This window comes from Halichoerus grypus, chromosome 4, assembly GCF_964656455.1.
Source record: "Halichoerus grypus chromosome 4, mHalGry1.hap1.1, whole genome shotgun sequence".
NCBI classification, from domain to species: domain Eukaryota; kingdom Metazoa; phylum Chordata; class Mammalia; order Carnivora; family Phocidae; genus Halichoerus; species Halichoerus grypus.
In genome coordinates this window covers 73,737,851-73,757,172 of record NC_135715.1, presented here as the reverse complement: position 1 = coordinate 73,757,172, position 19,322 = coordinate 73,737,851, and the positions used below count along the sequence as shown (strand labels likewise).

General features: G+C 37.6%; 1 protein-coding gene across 4 annotated transcripts in view; it reads left to right on the top strand.

Moving 5' to 3' along the window:
• The window catches only part of WASF3 (WASP family member 3), a 128,912-nt gene that overhangs the window by 90,043 nt on the left and 19,547 nt on the right, over positions 1-19,322 (top strand). For all 4 annotated transcript variants that reach the window (XM_036116970.2, XM_036116972.2, XM_036116971.2 and 1 more), the window contains 2 exons: positions 16,749-16,883; positions 18,998-19,151. In XM_036116970.2, coding sequence (XP_035972863.1) covers positions 16,749-16,883; positions 18,998-19,151 — 289 coding nt within the window. The remainder of the gene's footprint in view (positions 1-16,748; positions 16,884-18,997; positions 19,152-19,322) is intronic.

Below are 19,322 nucleotides of genomic sequence, written 5' to 3'. Positions count from 1 at the left end.
TCCAATAAAATAAAATATTAGTCTAGTAATTTTCAGATTTTTTTTCTTTGCATGTTCCTAACTTTTTTTTTTTTTAAAGATTTTATTTACTTATTTGAGAGAAAGAGGGTGAAAGAGAGAGAGAGCACAGAGGGAGAGGGAGGAGCAGATTCCCCGCTGAGTAGGGAGCCTGACGTGAGGCTCTATCCCAGGACCCCGGGATCCATGACCTGAGCCAAACGCAGGCGCTTAACCCACTGAGCCACCCAGACGCCCGCATGTTCCTAACTTCTAATAGGATTGATCTGGGGGGAGTGGGTGGGGGACAGGAAAGCCATTTTTTTTTTTTTTTTTTTTAAAGATTTTTACTCATTTATTTGACAGAGAGACAGCGAGAGAGGGAACACAAGCAGGGAGAGTGGGAGAGGGAGAAGCAGGCTTCCTGCCGAGCAGGGAGCCCAATGCGGGGCTTGATCCTAGGACCCTGGGATCATGACCTGAGCCGAAGGCAGATGCTTAACCCATTGAGCCACCCAGGCGCCCTGGGAAGCCATTTTTTTAAAACAGTTTTGGTTAATAACGTATTATTTGGTTTTCTAGCTATGGAATATTGATTTCTTTTTTCTTCAAATGACAGTTGAGTGTAGCAATTACTCTAACATCAGGAGTGCTTTTTCATCCTTTTCCTTGATTAATAATCTGAGTACTCTAGTTCCTATCAGCTAGTTGCTCAATTAAAATTATGGTATCTTGCAATCAAATTCCTACTGATATTATAATGTAGTTTTAATATAATTTGTTTAAGAAAAGGGCATGGGGGGGCACCTGGGTGGCTCAGTGGGTTAAGCACTAACTCTTGGTTTCAGCTCAGGTCTGATCTCAGTGGCTCCATGCTCAGCAGGGAGTCTGCTTTTGGATTCTCTCTCTCCTTCTGCCTCTCTCCCCCTACCCCTCTCCCACTCTCATTCTCTCTCTCTCTCTAAAATAAATAAACCTTAAAAAAAAACAAAAAACCAACATGGGAACATAAGGCATTTGTGCCAAGGATGCCATAAGTCCTCTTTAATACCTCTAGGGTGTTTTTTACTACTTTTCTCTTTGTTCTTGTGATAATAGTGGTCTTCCTCTTCCCCCCTTGTGAAGGCTCCTAAGATGTCACAAAGAAAGGGGTCACCCCTCCCACCCCCAAGGTTTTTGCTCATATTAGATGGTAATGAGATAATATAGAGAACTTACAAAGCATAGGAAAACACAGATTTAAAAAATTACAAAATTTTCATTAATAAGAGAAAATAATCTGTAATGCTTTGTATATACCATTATAAAAATGGTATCTTATACATATGGTTTTGTAGCCTGTACTCAGTATATAGTAAGCATCTTTGTTGATTCTTCTAAGATACAATTTTTAATAGCTAGAGATTATTATATTGATATACCATAATTATTTAACCATTTCCCTACTGTTAGACATATAAATTGTTTCCTTGTTTGGGGGGTGGGGAACACTATCATAAATTCTTGTATAAACCAGTACATACATCTCTGGTTCTTTTTGATATTTAAAAAAAAATTCTGAGACTCCATTAATTTTAAGTATGTCTTTCCTTTAAAAAATTATTACAGGGGCGCCTGGGTGGCTCATTGGGTTAAGCCTCAGACTCTTGATTTTGGCTCAGGTCATGATCTCAGAGTCATGAGATTGAGCCCTGTGTTGGGCTACAAGCTGGGCATGGAGCCTGTAAGATTCTTTCCTTCTCCCCCTCTCCCCGCTCGCATGTGTGTGCTCTCTCAAATAAATATTATCTTTTAAAAAAAATAAAAAATTGTGACAAAGTCTATTTTTCTGTTAATTTCCATGTTTTAGGTAATTGCATGAATAAGAAAGGAGGTCTGTTTTCTTCTCAAAGATTTTAATAAGTGGTTAATATTTTTACTAATACTCCTTACGGTACATACTGTTTCATATCAAACTAAATGCCAGATCAACATAAAAATACTACTTTAAGGGCTTGCTCACATTTGCTTTATCTAATCGGGTCTAAAATTTGGAGTCGTACTAATTGATTATACCAAGTGCAGTTCTACTCAGAATAGAGATCTAAATATTTTGAAGGCATGCACTGAATAGATTTCTAAGATGTTTTTAGCCAAATGGGATTTGTGGGAGGAAGGGGAGATATTCAGACGCAGTATGTGCAGGAAATAGATCACAAGTACATTTCCATGCAGTTTAAGGCTAGGGTTAAAAGGGGATGTTAAGAGAAAATGTATTGCTGTATCTGGACAGAAGTAGACTGGAAGGAACAGCAAGAATTTTTAAAATTTTAATTCTTCAAACTGAGATAAACACTTGCATTTCTTGTAGGCTAAAATAGAAAGCCAGTGAAGGGAGGTGAGTAATGTATACTTAGGAAACTATAAGATAAAAGTTCTTTCAGCAAGTTGGAGGCAAGTATAAGAGTCCCCTCCCCCAAAAGGCAGAATTATTGGGAATTCAAGCACTTTCCTGACCCATCATTTGACCTGAAATATCAGAAATACTTCCTTGAGGACATTATAAAAGTAATTATGATTGAGGTTGGTTTTCATTTCTCCTTTTCCTAGATGAATCTCTACGTAGCAGAATTTAAATGTAGAATAATTCATAACAGCACAAGTTGAAGAGTCAGCCAAATCTGAATGTTTAGTCCTCTGGTTTATCATCTCTATTCTTCCTATTTCATGAGTATATAGGCTTATGTGATTTATAGATGTTTTTCTAATTGTTTTGATTTATACTGTCATTAAAGCAGACCATCTAAAAACTTTGAGGGAAGATTTTAAAGGTTCTTAATATTCTAAAACTTTACTATGCTCACTCCCATATTAGGAACACAATCACTATTATCAGTAGTCTAAAGTAGTATTCTTCTGTAAAGCATGCCCTTTTATAGGACCAAACATTCCCTACCTCAGCCTCTACTGTTCTTCTACATACATTGTTCAGTAAAAAAAATAAAACTATAAGACATGTGAAAAGGAGAAAAATGTGACTCATAATTTTTATTTTTATTTTTTTAATTTATTTTGAGAGAGAGAGAACACGCATGAGCGTGTGGGGGCATGCAGAGGGAGAGAATCTCAAGCAGACTCCCCACTGAGTGCAGAACCTGACATGGGGCTCAATCTCAGGACCCTGAGATCATGACTTGAGCTGAAATCAAGAAGTTGGACGCTCAACCCAGGTGCCCCAAAATGTGACTCAGAATGAAGAAAAAAAGAAGTTGGTAGAAGCAGGGCCCACAGATGACCCCAATTTTGGATTAGTAGATAAGTACTTTAAAATACCTATGAAAAATATATTGAAGGGACTTCCAGTTTCCAATCTGGCAAGGAGTTTAAAAATCCTTCCTGGTCATACAGCAAGAAAAAAAGCTGAACAAATTGAAAACCTAACAGCTTTTCTTAGATCTGTCAGAGAACTGAGGTCACAGTTCAGACCATTGCCCCCAAATTTGGAGAGACCGGTGGATTACTGGGGGGCTCAGTGAGAACAAGTTTGAGAGCTAAAAGCTCTAGAGGGTCCATTCTTAGTGGGGGCTCCCACACTTCTGTGAGTTTTACCATCCTACCAGGTTCTCACAGTGAATATCAGAGAACAATCCCCTTGTGCTTACCCCAGAGGGAGGGGAAGAGTAACCATTTTGAAATAAAACCAGAGCATTCTGTGTTTTCTTAGTGCCTGCCCTCAAAGGGAAATGATTTCCCTGGAGCCTAAGGGAGCTGGGTTTTACCAGCGCCTAACCAGCCCCGGGAGAAGGGAAATACCTACTCCAGCCCCTTCTTGCCTTCCTTTCTCATCTAAGGGGGAGGGGCGTGAGTCCCAGGGACCTAGGCTCACCAAAAGACTGAGACCAGATCATAGGACTACCATAGATAGATGAAGGGCCAAGGAAGATACGGAATAGATGTGTATACAGTGGGATATTATTCAGCATTGAGAGGAAATCCTGCCATTTGCAACATGCATGTACTTAAGGGACTTTATGATAAGTGAAAACAGAGAATACTGTATGATCTCATTTATGTGTGGAATCTTCAAGAAAATAATTTGAACACATAGAAATAAGGAGTAGAGGGGCGCCTGGGTGGCTCAGTCGTTAAGCTTCTGCCTTCGGCTCAGATCATGATCCCGGGGTCCTGGGATCGAGCCCCGCATCGGGCTCCCTGCTCAGCGGGGAGCCTGCTTCTCCCTCTCCCACTCCCCCGGCTTGTGTTCCCTTTCTAGCTGTCTTTCTGTGTCAAATAAATAAATAAAATCTTTAAAAAAAAAAAAAAAAGAAAGAGTAGAATGGTTATTACCAGGTGAGGGCCATGAGGGAGGGAAAACAGGAAGATGATGGTTAGAAGGTATAAGCCTTTAGTTATAGATGAATAAGTTCTGGGAATCTAATGCATAGCATGGTGACCATAATTAGAAATACTGTATTGTACATTTAGAATTTGCTAAAAGTAGATCTTAAGGGTTCACACAGACATACACACACACACACACACACACACACACACACACATACACAAAGTATGTGAGGTGATGGTATATGAATTAACCCGATTATGGTAATCATTTCACAACCTATATATATATCACAACCTATACATATGTCAAATCATCACGTTGTACACTTTAAATATACACAATTTTGTCAGTTATACCTCAATACAGCTAGAAAAAAGGTCATAGGACTCTAGAACACTTTCCTTCCTGCCACACCTTCCCAACACATCACTAAAGGCCTACATACCCCAGTTCCTTTTACCCAGTACAGCATGTCTGGCTTTCAACAAAAAAATTAAAAGGTGAAAAACACAGTTTGAAGAGACAGAGTAAGCATCAGAACCAAAGTCAGATGTAGTAGGGATGTTGGAATTATCCGACCAGGAATTTAAAATAGCTATGATGAATATGTCAAGGATGCTGATGGAAAAAGTAGACAACATTCAGAAATAGATGGGTCATGTCAGCAGAGATATAGAAATTCTAAGAAAGTGGTTGGCCTGGTGATGGGTGTTGAGGAGGGCACGTACTGCATGGAGCACTGGGTGTTGTACGCAGACAATGAATCATGGAATCCTACATCAAGAACTAATGATGTAATGGATGGTGATTAACATAACATAACAAAAAAAAATAATAAAAAATTCTAAGAAAGTGTTTAAAAAAAACACATTGAAGGACAGAGTAAAAAAGGTGAATGGCATGCATGAAGAAATAGGAAATTTCAACAGAGAAATGGAAACTAAAGAGAAAAAAAAAGAAACAGAACTGAAAATCCCAGTATCAGAAGTAAAGGAATTCACTTAGTGGGCCCAACCGAAGACTGTCGAAGCAGAAGTAGCTTGGAGATGAGCCAATAGAAATTATTCAAACTAATTTGCAAGAGAAAATGAGAAAGAAAAGAACAGAGAATCCAAAATGTGGGACAATATCAGAGGGTCTAATACATAGGTAATTGGAGTCCCAGGAGAAGAAGATAGAGCAAGAATAAGGCAGAAGAAATAATGAATGAGGGTTTTTGAGTATTGATGATAGTTATCAGCCAACAGGTTCAAGAAGCTCAGCAAATTTCAAGAAGTGTCAATTAAACAAAATCCCATTTAGTCACCTCATAGTAATATTACTAAAAGAACAAGGTAAAGAGAAAATGATAAGCAAGAGGGGAAAAGTACATATAGGGAGGGTGCAGTGTTCAGAATGACCGCTGATTCTCATCAGAAACAAGACCCGAAATGAAATATGAATGAACTGAAGTGAAATGGAAATGAAAGCCATATTTTATTTTATTCAGATAAAATCTGAGAGAATTAAGTCTTCAGTAGATCTGCATTAACAAAAAATGCTAGAAAAATTCTTGAGGCTGAAGGAAAACGATACCAGATAGTAGCCTGGATCTGCAAGAAGGAATAAAGATCAACAGAAAAAGTAAATATGAGAGTAAATATAAATGCTCATTAAAAATTATGTATTTATATCTATTTGTTTAGAAGCCTTCTGACTGTTCAAAATGTATCATAGAGTTCATACCCTATGTGAAATTAAAATATATGGCAGTGAGAGCTGTAAGGGTAGAAGGGGGTAAATGGAATGATATAGTTGTGTTTTATCTTGTTTTACAAAATATTATTTGAAAGTACATCATTATGAATTAAGAATGCATATTTTAATTTCCAGTAACCTCTAGGATAATGCATAGAGGAGATAAAATGGAATCCTAAGATAATCATTTGATTTTCCCAGAAGAAGGCAGGAAAGGAAGAAGAAAGGAACAAAGAACAGAAAGGACAAATGGAAAAGCAATACCCAGGTGATAGAATTAAACCCAGTCCTATCAAGAATTACGTTAAATGGAAACATTTTGAACACCCACTTAAAATTTAAGGCAGAGCTTATCAGGTTAGGTAAAAAAGCAAGACTAAAATACTTGCATTTTAAGGATGAAGACACAGATTTAAAGAGAATAATGTAAAATAGATACCATGTAAACTAAACATAATGCATAAGCAAGCTGATGTGACTATATTAATGTCAAGTAAACTATAAAGCAGAGGTAAAGAAGGAGGTTCCATAGTGATGAGAGTCTATTTGTCAAGAACTCACAACTTAAAATTTTAATTTTAAAGAATATGGAATAAAAATAGAACCAAAAAGGAGAAATAGAAATAGACATCGCAGAATCACAATTGCAGATTTTAACAAAAACCTCTCCGCGAATGATAAAAAAAACAGACAAAAATCTGTAAGAATATAGATGGTTTGAACAACACTACTAACCAGTCTGATTTAATTGACCTTTATAGAACACTGAACTCCCAAATTATAGAATATACATTCTTTTAATGTTCACATGGAGTGTTCACCAAGATGAACATAAGCTCAGCCATAAAATAATATGTTTGAAAGATTAGTATCCTAAAGAGTATGATGGTAATGAGACTGTAATTATGATAATCTTTTTAGATAATCCTGACATATTGGGAAATGAAACAATATCTTTTAAAATAATCCTTGGGTCAAAGAAGAAATAAAAGAAATTAGCAACTATTTCTAACATGTGTGATGATGAACCATGTATTTGTGGGATTTATTTAAAGAAGTGCTTAGAGGGAAATTTGTATCTTTAAATGCTTATGTGAGAAAAGAAGAGAGAGTTAAAATCATGAGCACATTCCTCAGGTGAGCTCTCAATGTTGCTCAGCAATCCTGCTGTAATTCCTTTGTTAATTAGTTTTTCTCCCCTTAGAGTGCCTATTTCATATCTTTCTTTCCACCTCAAACTTCCCCCTCTGAGCTGATGACTTGCTTCTTATTTTGTTGGGAAAATAAAAGCAGTCAGAGGAGAAACAGACAATCCCCTTTTGCCAGATCAGTCCGCTGATATGTTCTGTACCAATGTGTCCTGCTCACCCTCCTTTAAAATGGTGAGCAATAATGTTTCTGTCAAAAGCAGTGGACCCCACATCCTCATGCTCACTCCAGGACTGTGTTCACCCTCTCTTTTCTGCATCATCCCCCCACACACACACGCTCTGTCTACATCATGCCTACCAAATATTAATATATGGAGAAATCTCCTGACCTAAACCTCAGACCATCCTCTACCTGTTTCCCCATTTCTTGCTCCCCTTCACAGCAAGATACCTTGAAAGAAGATTCATATCCTCATTGCCTTTACCTTCTTCATTTTCTCTTGTCCCAGTTAAAATTTTGTCCCATCCACTCTTAAAATTGTGCTTGTAAGCATTACCGGTGACGTCCCCATTGCCAAGTCCAGTGCTTAGTCGCAAGTCTGGGGAACATTTCTTTCCCTGGCTTCTGGGCCAGCACCCTCTGGTGTTTCTCCTCCCTCACAAGCTATTCTTTATTAGTCTCCTTTGATGATCTTTCCAATCTCTGCATGTGGGAGTGCTCCAAGGCTCGGTCATTGACACCCTTCTCTGCCTGCTCCCATTCACTAGGTGACCTCATCCAGTCCCATGGCTTGAAACGCCATCTTTACGCTGATGTACGTCTTCCATTTCACCTCTCCCCGAGATTTCAAACTTGTGTATACAACTGCCTACAAGAGATCTGCACTTGAATTTCTAATAGGCACACCTCACACTCTACATGTCTAAAACGGAATTATTTCTTTCCCCTCTCTTCCCCTCTTCTCTGTTAGCAAATGAGAACTCTAGTCTTCCAGTTCTTGTTTATTTGTGTCTTCTCTCTTTCCTACCACATATCTTCAAACTGTGTACCAAATCTGTACAGCTCTTGGCCCCTCTGCGGCCACTGTTCTAGTCTAAGCCACCGCTGCATCTCTGCTCAACAGCATCCTCCTGTCTGGTCTCTCTGCTCTACTCGTCACTCCGCTCCACGGGGAAGGGATTTATTCGTCTGCTTTCTTCTAACCACTTTTCCCTCCATTTCACTGGATTCCAGCCATATTGAGCTCTGGAGGCTGCCTTCCCACACCAACCGGCTTTCTGCCTTCTGCCTGGAAGGTTCCTCCCTGAGATGTCTACATGGTTCCCTGGTCTTTTGTGACCACCTGCGTACCACCCACGTTCTACCACTCCCTGTTCCCTCCCTGTCTTATTTTCTTCATAGCACTTAGCATCACGTGATATCTGTTCGTCTGTTGTCTGTGTATAACATAAACTTTGTGGCTGTGTTAACTGCTGTGTTTCTTCAAGCAGCTAGGATGGCGCCTGGTACACAGTGGGTGCTTATTAAATATTTGCTAAACAAACTGAGTATGCTTAATAATCAGCCTCTATTTTCTTAGTTCTTACGAAATGCTAGAAAGAATATTGTTGAAGTATACATAAAAGTTCACTGTGGTTAACTATGGGTGACATTTCTTTTTATTTTTCTGAGTTTTCCAGATTTTCTGCCACAAGCACATGCTGCTTTTATACTCACAAACAGATTTCAGTAAGAATCAGAATGTATATTGTATTTTTTTGTCTTACACAGACTTATAAACGCAACAAAGACGAAAGAAATCAGATGTTAGCAGTGGATGCCTTGGATTGGACTTTGGGCCATTTTCCCCATTGTTTACCTTTCTGTGTTTCCTATATTTCTTCTAATAAGCGTGGATTGCTTTCATGGTAGAAAAAATAAAACTTTAAAAAGGGAGGAAAAAACCTTAGGGCCCAATAATTATAACTTACTATTTTATGGAATTCAATGGTAATTGGACTTTACTACAAACACTATAATGAAGTTTCTTTTTTAACTTTTTTATTTTGAAATGATTTCAGACTTATAAAAGGTCAAAACCAGGAGAGAATTCTCAGACTTTCACATGTATATTATTTTACCACATTTTCTCTTTCTCAGAGACTCTTCCTCCTGCTTTCGTTTCTCCTATACACACATACATGTATATATTTAGTATTTTGTATTTTTAATATTATGTATTTTATGTTTAGTAAATATATATCCTTAACTCTCTTCTTTAATCTGGAACAGTTCCTCAATCTTTCCTTGACTTTATGACTTGACATTTTAAAAGGGAACTGACCATTTTCTGGAATGTCTGAGTCTGGGTCTTCTGATGTTTCCTGATGATTAGATTTAGGATCTTGGCAGGGCTGTGACAGAGTGATGACACATCCTTCTCAGTGCATTTCTTCTCAAAGCACATATTCTCTGCCTGCCCCATAACTGCCCATGAGGACTTCAGTCACGTTTTGTTTCCAGTCGCAGTAATTTTTTTTTTTTTTGTATCAGCATTGGTTTGTTTATTGTAACGAAGGAATCGTACTGATGTAAGACATTAGTAATAGGGGAAATGGTGTATAAATTGTATGGGAACCCTCTGTACAATCTTAATTTTTCAGTAAATCTAATACTATTCTATTTCTCTTTTTTTTTATTATGTTATGTTAATCACCATACATTACATCATTAGTTTTTGATGTAGTGTTCCATGATTCATTGTTCGCATATAACACCCAGTGCTCCATGCAGAACATGCCCTCTTTAATACCCATCACCAGGCTAGCCCATCCTTCCACCCCCCTCCCCTCTAGAACCCTCAGTTTGTTTTTCAGAGTCCATAGTCTCTGATGGTTCGTCTCCCCCTCCGATTTCCCCCCCTTCATTCTTCCCCTCCTGTTTTGTCCATAGATTTCCGTAATTAAAGTTTTGTCTCCCTCTGTAATTAATTAATAAGTTTCTTATGGGGAAACATCTTGAGACTTTGGAATAGCCCGCTTTCATCCATTTCTTTCCACTAATCCTAGCATCCACTGATGATTCTTGCCCCAAACACTTACTATTGTGATGGTTACAAAATGGTGATTTTTGTTGTTCCCTAATTTCCTCTACATGTATTAGTTGGAATTCTGCTGTAAGTGCTTTCACTTCTTTCCTTGTCATTCATTCATTCATTCATTTATATCCATCCGTATGAATTCATGAATTGTTATTTTATTCTGTGGGTTGTAATCCGTTGTCTTTATTATTTATTTTGATGCTTACATTTTCCCTGATTTGGCCAGCGGGAGCCCTTCCGGGCTGGCTCCTGTGTCTTTTGCGACATGTATCTGCCACTCTCTGAGCACTTCTGGACTTTTTTAGAAAAGCACAGCAAGGTATGCTAAGCTCATCTTGTACTTTTCCACGGTAGCCCTAGAATCAGTCATTTTTCCAAGAAGGCTTGTTACTTTCAGAGGAGAATGAAAAGCCAAAATCTCACCAATCAAGATCTAGGTGCTAGATGTATGTATTAAAATTTCTGAAGGACTTTGTTATGACTGGTTTCTTGTTCTACAGAAAGGACTCCTATCAGAGACAGTGGTTGTTTCCAGTAAATTTTTGCTTTTAAATAAAATTGAAAATCCATGCATAATTTTGAATGCTTTGGCAGTTTAGAGGCATACTTCTCAACCTGACATACTTGGACATGAGTTGATAACGGTACTAATAAACCAGTAAGTGGATCCTTTGTCAGTAAAGAATGAGTAAATTGCACTTACCTCAGCATGGTCTTTAATTCAATTCAGAATTATTTTAGTTTAGCTATTAATGGACTTGCCATTGAAAGAGTGAGTAAAATTAAGCTTTTCAAATAAGTTGCTATTTGCAAAACTGAGTACTGTAATTTGCAACATTTTATTTTTGTTCATCAGGAAAATATAGTTTCTTCCATTTTCTTTAGTCACTTGTTAGCTTCTAGCAGCTGGTAAAAGATTAAGTACGAGTCCTTAATTTCTGCTTCTTTTTTATAAATTGAGAACTTTTATAGAAATACAGTGTCAATTGCATGTTGTTGTTTTTTCCAAATAGAGTTAATTTTAAGCATTGAAGGTAAAGGACACATGTTATTTATCCTTTTCAACTTGTATAGCATCTAGCAAGAGTGTGGTTTTCAACAGTAGCTGCTGTGCTTTGAGAATGCTGGTGTGACTTTTACAAGAGGTGCTGGTGTATACTCCTGTATTCTTGGTGATATATGCTGTCCCTGTTAATTAGATTTCTGCATAACTGAAGGGAAAGGGAAAGGATTTTTTTCTGGGGGCAGGGGAATGGACTGGAATATGTCTTTTAAACTGTGAATGGGCAAATAGAGAAAAATTAGTTGGCTACATTTTGACCAGGACTGATATTCAAAACAAGTGATAGTCTTGGATATGAACTGTTTGGAACATGGTACTCTGTCTGCAGATCATCCAACTGAAGGGACAGTCATTTTCCTAAATGGGTGTTATAAAACAGTAGTTCCAAAGGATGTTATTAGGTGTTTCCAGGCCCCGTCAGTTTGAAAACATGGTGTGCTAGATGCATCTCTTGCAGATTCCTATTGCACATTAGCGTATTAAAGATTTGAGATACCCCCAGGCATAGAAGCATGTTTAATCTTTTTAGCCCAGCATTTCCCAAACTTACTTGGACAGGGAGGGTTTGTTGGTTGTCTACTTGTTAACAAGAAAACACTGGAAGAGATCATATGTTTTTTATTCAGGAGGTACTCACTGAGCACTAACTCAGCACAGGCAATACAGAGATAAAAGGCATCGCTCATACCCTCAAATAACTTATACAAAGACAGTGTTCAGGTTATGTGAAGAGTCCTGTGACTGAGGTATACTTAAGGTATTGTGGGAACACAGAGAGAGGCATCTGATCTTATAGACCCCTATCTGCATCCTGAAGAATTGGTTTTAAGTTAATGCATTTTTATTCATTTATTCCAAAATCTTTTTGAGCACCTATTATAAGCCAGGCATGTCCTAGACCTTGGGGATTGATAAAGCAGTGTGCAGAACCAAGGAGAGTCCTTCTCTTCTTGGATCATACATTCTCGTGGAAGGAGACAGGCAGGAAACAAGATGAATAAGTACAAGTGTACAATTATAGCATGGTGATAAGTGCTAAGGAGAAAAATACAGCAGGGAGGGGACAAGGGTGTGTGTGCGCATGTGTGTGGTGAGGTGATGGCACTTTTTTTTTTAATTTTTTTATTAACATATAATATATTATTTGTTTCAGGGGTACATGTCTGTGATTCATCAGTCTTACACAATTCACAGTGCTCACCATAGCACATACCCTCCCCAATGTCTGTCACCCAGCCACCCCATCCCTCCCACCCCCCACCACTCCAGCAACCCTCAGTTTGTTTCCCAAGATTAAGAGTCTATTATGGTTTGTCTCCCTCTCTGGTTTCATCTTGTTTCATTTTTCCCTCCCTTCCCCTATGATCCTCTGTCTTGTTTCTCAAAATCCTCATATGAGGTGATGGCACTTTTAGCTAAGGTTGCTAGAGGTGTCTCACTTAGAAGGTCACATTTGGGTATAGATCTGGATGAAGTGAGGGACCAGACCCTGTGAGTCTCTGGGACAAAATCGTCCAGGGAGAAGGAACAGGAAATGCAAACACCCAACTGGAAGCGAGAATGATTGGCATGTCTGAGAAAGAGCAAGGAGACAGTGTAGGTGGAGTGGAATATGCAAGGGAGAGGATGATAGTTGATGAGGCCAGCAGGGTAAATGGAGTTAAATCACTTTATAAGCCTCCCATGGCCTTTGGCTTTTATTCTGAGTGAGGTGACAAAGCATGGGAGGGATTTAAAAGTTCAGACCAATAGCGGGATCTGTGGGAAAGGGGAATGGGTTAGGCATTGCAAACAGTTCATTTTGACCAGAGCACAAAGGAAGGACAGAAGAGAGGTGCACAGGGCCTTCTGTGCCCTGCTGAGAGGCCTAGATTTTATCTTGAGAATGATAGGGAGCAATGAAGAATTTGAATAGGAGGGACAGTCAGATCTTTTCTTTAAGAAAGATCACTTGGCAGCGATGTGATGAATAGATATGAGAGTGGGAAGTGAACCTGAAAGCAAAACAGCCCGAAGCTGTTGATCTATGTAGTGCAGGAGGGAAGCAGGGAAGGTGTGAGTTCAGGGGTGCTGGGGGAGATGAGTGCTGAGGTTGGGTGTTCCGTGAGTTGTAGCAGGAGGCAGCAACCACAGATGACTCCATTTCTTCCTGGGCTTCATTTTGGGTTGGTTGATGCCTTTCCACACGGGGATGCAAGTTTGAGTTAACGTGAAAATGAATTCCTATTGGAATTTGTACAGCATTTGGGATTCTTTATAGGATGTCAACATGGAGATGTTCATGAGCTAATTAGATACACAAGTCCGGCACTCAGGAAAGGGTTTATAAGCCAGTGAACAAACATTAATTCTGGATACCACATCTAGTTACTGAGTTGAAAAACATATAATTTGTGTGAAGACTTTATTTTATTCCTTTGCCTTTTTGGGAACCACTTTATATATTGTGGGAGTGGAAACTGTTGGCAGAATTTAAAGTGACTCCAGAGGACCATACAATAGATACCAGGCTTTAAGAGAAACAATTTACTGCTCTGCTGAAATCAGTAGTCTTGGGGATCCCTCTTCCGTTTTTGGTAGGAGGGATGACTTCTAGATACAAGATGTTTTTATTGATTTCTTTACTGCTTTCATTTTTTAAGAGGAAGTTCCTCTTGTTAAGACAGTTACACCATGAGAGTTTATGAAATTATGTTGCTTTTAGATTCACAAGAAATGTTCATCCATTGTCTGGGAGTGACCATTTAAACAGCAAATATTTCAGTCCATTTCATTAAGTAAACAGGAAATTAGCAAATGGCTTATGGCCTGAAATAATTCATGGAAGTTGCTAATTCCTAGGCAAGGAAGTTCAGGGAAGTATATGATGAAAGCAAGGGATTAGAAGTTAGAAGACCAGAGTTTTGTTTCATCTCTTACTGCCACTTACTAGCCATGAGATTTGGACAGATCATCTTTCAATGGTCAGGTTAGTCATCTGGAAAATGAAAGCAGTAACTCACTGTTGACCTCATGAGCTGGTGCATTCATCAAACAGGCGTTTGTCAGGAGGCATTGTTCTAGGGCTGGGCTGCAACACTAGATAGACAGGCATGGTTCTTACTCTCACAGTTTGCCATGTTGTGAATTACAGCAGTCTGGATGGAAAGTGGATATCAGAGCACCGTATAAATTGTAAAGCACTATGAAAACATCATGGTGATTCTGGCTTTATTCTTTCCAGAAGATTTAGGTTCTCTTCTCATTTGAGTGATAAATTGGTAGAAATGGAAATAAATGGTAGGTTTACACACAGACCTTAAACCCTTCCCAAAAATTAACTCAAGATGGAACATAGTCCTAAATGTAAAACTATAAAACTCCTGGTAGGTAACATGGGAGAAAAATCCAGATGACCTTGGGAATGGTGATGACATTTTAGATACACCACCAAAGAAAGGCACCACAATGAAAGAAATACTTGATAAGCTGGACTTCATTAAAATTAAAAACTTGGACTCTGTGAAAGATACTGTCAAGAGAATAAGACAGGCCACAGACTGGGAGAAGATATTTGCAGAAGACATAATCTGATAAAAGGCTGTTGTCCATAATATACCAAGACCTCTTAAAATTCAGTACCAAGAAAACTAACAACCTGATTTAAAAATGGGCAAAAGACCTGAACAGACATCTCACCAAAGAAGATGTATAGATGACAGGCATAGAGCATATGAAAAGGTACTTAACATCATCTGTCATCAGGGAAATGCAAATTAAAATGAGATAACCACTTCACACCTTTTAGAAGGGCTAAAATCCAGAAAACCAACAACACCAAATGCTGATGAGCATGTGGAGCAACAGGAACTCTCATATGTTGCTGGTGGGAATGCAAAATGGTGCAGCCACTTTGGAAGACAGTTTGTTTCTTATAAAAATGAACATGCTCTTACCATACAATGTGGCAGTGTTGCCTCTTGGTATTTACCTAGGTGAGTTGAAAACTCATATCCACATAAAAACCTGCACACAGATGTTTATTCATCACCACCAAACACTGGAAGCAACTAAGATGTCCTTCAGTAGGTGAATGGATAATCAAACTGTGGTACATCCAGACAGTGGGACATTATTCAACGCTGAAAAGAAATAAGCTGTCTTGCCATGAAGAAACGTGGAGGAACCTGAAATGCTTATTACTAAGTGAATATGATTAATTATAATTAATTATGATTTCTACTATATGACATTCTAGGAAAGGCAAAACTGTGGAGACAGTAAAAAATCAGTGGTTGCCAGGGGTTGAATGGCGGGAGGTGGGGGGTGATAAATAGGTGGAGCATAAAGGATTTTTATTAGTGAAACTATTTTATATGATACTATAATGGTGGATACATGTCTTTATACATATGTCCAAATCCATAGAATGTATAACATAAAGAGTAAACTGAACTTTGGATGTAATGACGTGTCAGTGCAGGTTTATCAGTTATAACAAAAGCATCACTCTGGTGTGTGATGTTGATAGTGGGGGGGCAGGGATTATATGGGAAATTTCTGTGCTTTCTGCTCAGTTTTGCTGTGAACTGGAAACTGTTCTTAAAATTAAAGTCTTATTTTTTGAAAAGTGATTCTCTCTGGCAGAGGAGATACGATGCAGGTGTGCCTTGCACACACGGGGTAGACAGTTATTAAATGTTTGTTGAATGAATAAAGGAATGATGTTAGGATTTGGACATTCAAGCAGGTACTTACTCCTATCTTTTCAGATTTTTTTTTTTTTTTTTTTTTTTTTTACATTTTAAGAAAAGTGGGAGTAGTTGTATCTGGCACTCACAAGAATCCATACAGAAAATTTAACTCCGAATACAAAATATTGATTTTTAGAGAGTGCCAGAGTCAGCACTATATCCTTAGATTTCAAAGTATGAATTAGAACAGTTTCATGCCATTGGAGAGTGTTAGATACAGCATGAAATATCTAACGTTTCTAATGGTGAATGAAGCAAAATCTCAAATTTAGAAACCAACATGATTTATTTATCTTGGGAAGTAAAAGGAAGGTTAAGTTCCCAAGATTTTATTTATTCGTAAAGCATGCAAAATGAAAGTCCTTTTTTCCCCAAAGAAGTTTAATGGGAAACAACTTGTATGATAGCTCATGTAGCAATTAAATGAAAGTTCTGTACTCCCTGGGGTATTTTAAAACTATATAACTTTGGGTCAGTTTCAGATAAACGTTAATATCCACAATACATTTTCAAAAGTTCTAAAGGCCCTTGACTGTGACACTATTTTTATAATCATTTGCACAAAATCCCACATGTTGACAGTAATCAGCATTGGCGAGAACGTGTGAAGGCTGCTTCAGCACTTCTTAACAGATGGCCTTCTCCATTCATTTTCTTCTCTAGGCAAACATGCTGAAGACATATTTGGTGAGCTGTTTAATGAGGCTAACAACTTCTACATCAGAGCAAATTCTCTTCAAGACAGAATTGATCGCCTTGCTGTCAAAGTTACCCAGCTGGATTCAACAGTGGAAGAAGGTAGGTAATTGCATGAAAGCAATGAGCTAGAAGTGATGGTGACAAGACGGTAGTAATTAATTGCAGTGTAATCACTGCTTTTTCCTTGGGGTAGTGTACTGATATTTCATCTTGTCCTTTCTAGAAGAATGTTGGTGGGGGAGGGCACAACGTTGGGTAAGGTAGTAATTAAAGAGTCTTGTTTACCTCATAGATGCCATCCATACTCTCTTTTTAAAAAATGTACACGTATAGTATTTGTTTTAAAGGATTCTTTGAATATTTTTGGTATTAGAAACCCTAGTTTAGGTCATTGGTGATTCTTTTAAAGATACTTTCTTACCTAAAAATCACAGAATCACTCCAAAGATGTGGTCCAACTAAGAGGGAGGGTAATACATACACAGCGTGACTGAGTGAAGGTGTCCACCTGCTACCCTTGTTGGGGTTGATGCCTGTAAATAATCGTGGTGATCCTGCTGATTTCACATCTCAAGAAATAGCATTTACTGACGGCCTTTAGGTGTCATGGTTGTAAAGTAAAGTTAAAAGTGGTAAGCACTGTGTAGGTAACTGATAATCATTTTGAGGATATACCCTGAAATTTTGACAGTTTCAATAAAATGAAAATTCAGCAATTCCTTTTTAAAGATTTCACTTTCTGTATCTTTTGGATGAGAGACTGAGATTAGACTGGAAAAAAAATCTGCAAAAAAAAGTAGAAACAGCATTTCATATTTATTTGAGAAAAATGTTCAGATTAACAATTATTTTTACCTTTATATAGTGGTAGTTATGATTTCTTTTGTTGCATTAAAATGGTCTTAGTATATGATTTTTCTACTAGACTTAACAATGTAGTAGTAATAAAAAATGGAAGTTTTATTTTTTTTAAAATGTGTTTTAGGGAATTCATCCCTCATCATTTTAAAAAAATGTGTTTACTCCTGTTCAGGTCTTTTTCAAAGATCAATATTAGATTAGTGAATTAGAAATTTAACAAAAATGTAGAGCATTGAAATTTTAATATCCATTATGATACATTCTTTAATCTGATTTTTAAGATTTATCTTGTTTGAAAAAAGTAAAACCTTGGATAGCTATTTGGTCTATTCAAATAAGAAGTTTTAGCATCTTAAGCCAGTCATTCATTTTCACATTGGTATCACAAATGATTTTTAGTGTTTATTCATCTTCCTTCAGTTTTTTTGTAGGATCTTGCAATTGGAAAACCAGTGATAAACCTTGTGCTGGAAAAGGTTAATCTGTACACTAGAGTTCTTAAGATTTTACAGTGTATCTCATATCTTTAAAATCCCTTCCACTCAAGATTTATCTGATTTCTGTCTTTTGCATGGATTTTATAGTAGAAAAAACATTTGACCAAGTTAGGAAATCTGTGTTCTATTTTGGGTCTGCCTTTTCTCCCTGGGTGATCTTGGAAGAGTCACCTAACATCCGACTCTCAGCTTCATTGGTCAAGTGGGTTAATGGACCAGGTTGCCCAATTCAAAAGTTTCTGTCAAAGTTAGATGAGTTAATACGTGAGATGTGAAGTGTTACACAAACACAAGAAATAGGTATAATCAGCCCTGATTTTCTTACCCCTGAGTGTAGTTTTATATGCTGCTACTTAATTTCTAGGACTATACGTATTTTGAAAAGCCTTGCCATCTTTCCTTAATGTTAGTGTCAGTAAAACTTCATGCATTTTTTTACAGGCGTATTGCCTACATGTATTACATTCAACTGGTATTAACTGAATATTTTTTTCCTCCAGGATACCCAAACCTTTGTGTTTACATGCCTGTTATACTCAACTATATTCCTGCGTGGTTTCTGAAAAATGCTATTATAAAGAATGATGTTCTAATACTAGGTTCAAAGAAATAATTAGATCACTACAGAAGAAGAAAAGACGTGATTTGTCTTCATTTTATAGAGACAGCTGTTATTTATAAGAAGGAAGGAATGTACATGCTATGTAAGCATGGTTTTAAATGAACAATAAAAACATGATTTTGTTATTCTAGAATCATAAATTCTATTTGTGATTGTGTCTCAAATGAGACTTATTGCTAAACAGTTAAAAATATTTCAATATAACTCAACCTGGGGGGCTTTTTTCTAAATAGTGTCACTACAGGATATCAACATGAAAAAAGCTTTCAAAAGTTCCACAGTCCAAGACCAGCAGGTGGTTTCAAAGAACAGCATTCCTAATCCCGTTGCTGACATTTACAACCAGAGTGATAAGCCACCTCCTCTGAATATTCTTACACCTTACAGGTATGGCTTCATGCATTCCCAGTGCCTTTTTAGTCTAGATAAGCTGAGGGAGGACGACAGTGCTGTGGACGTGTTTTTTCAAACTTTGAATATAATTGCAGGTATTATATACAACAAAATTAGTTTACCGGTACAGAATTGTTAAAGGTTTAATATTTCAAAATAGAGATA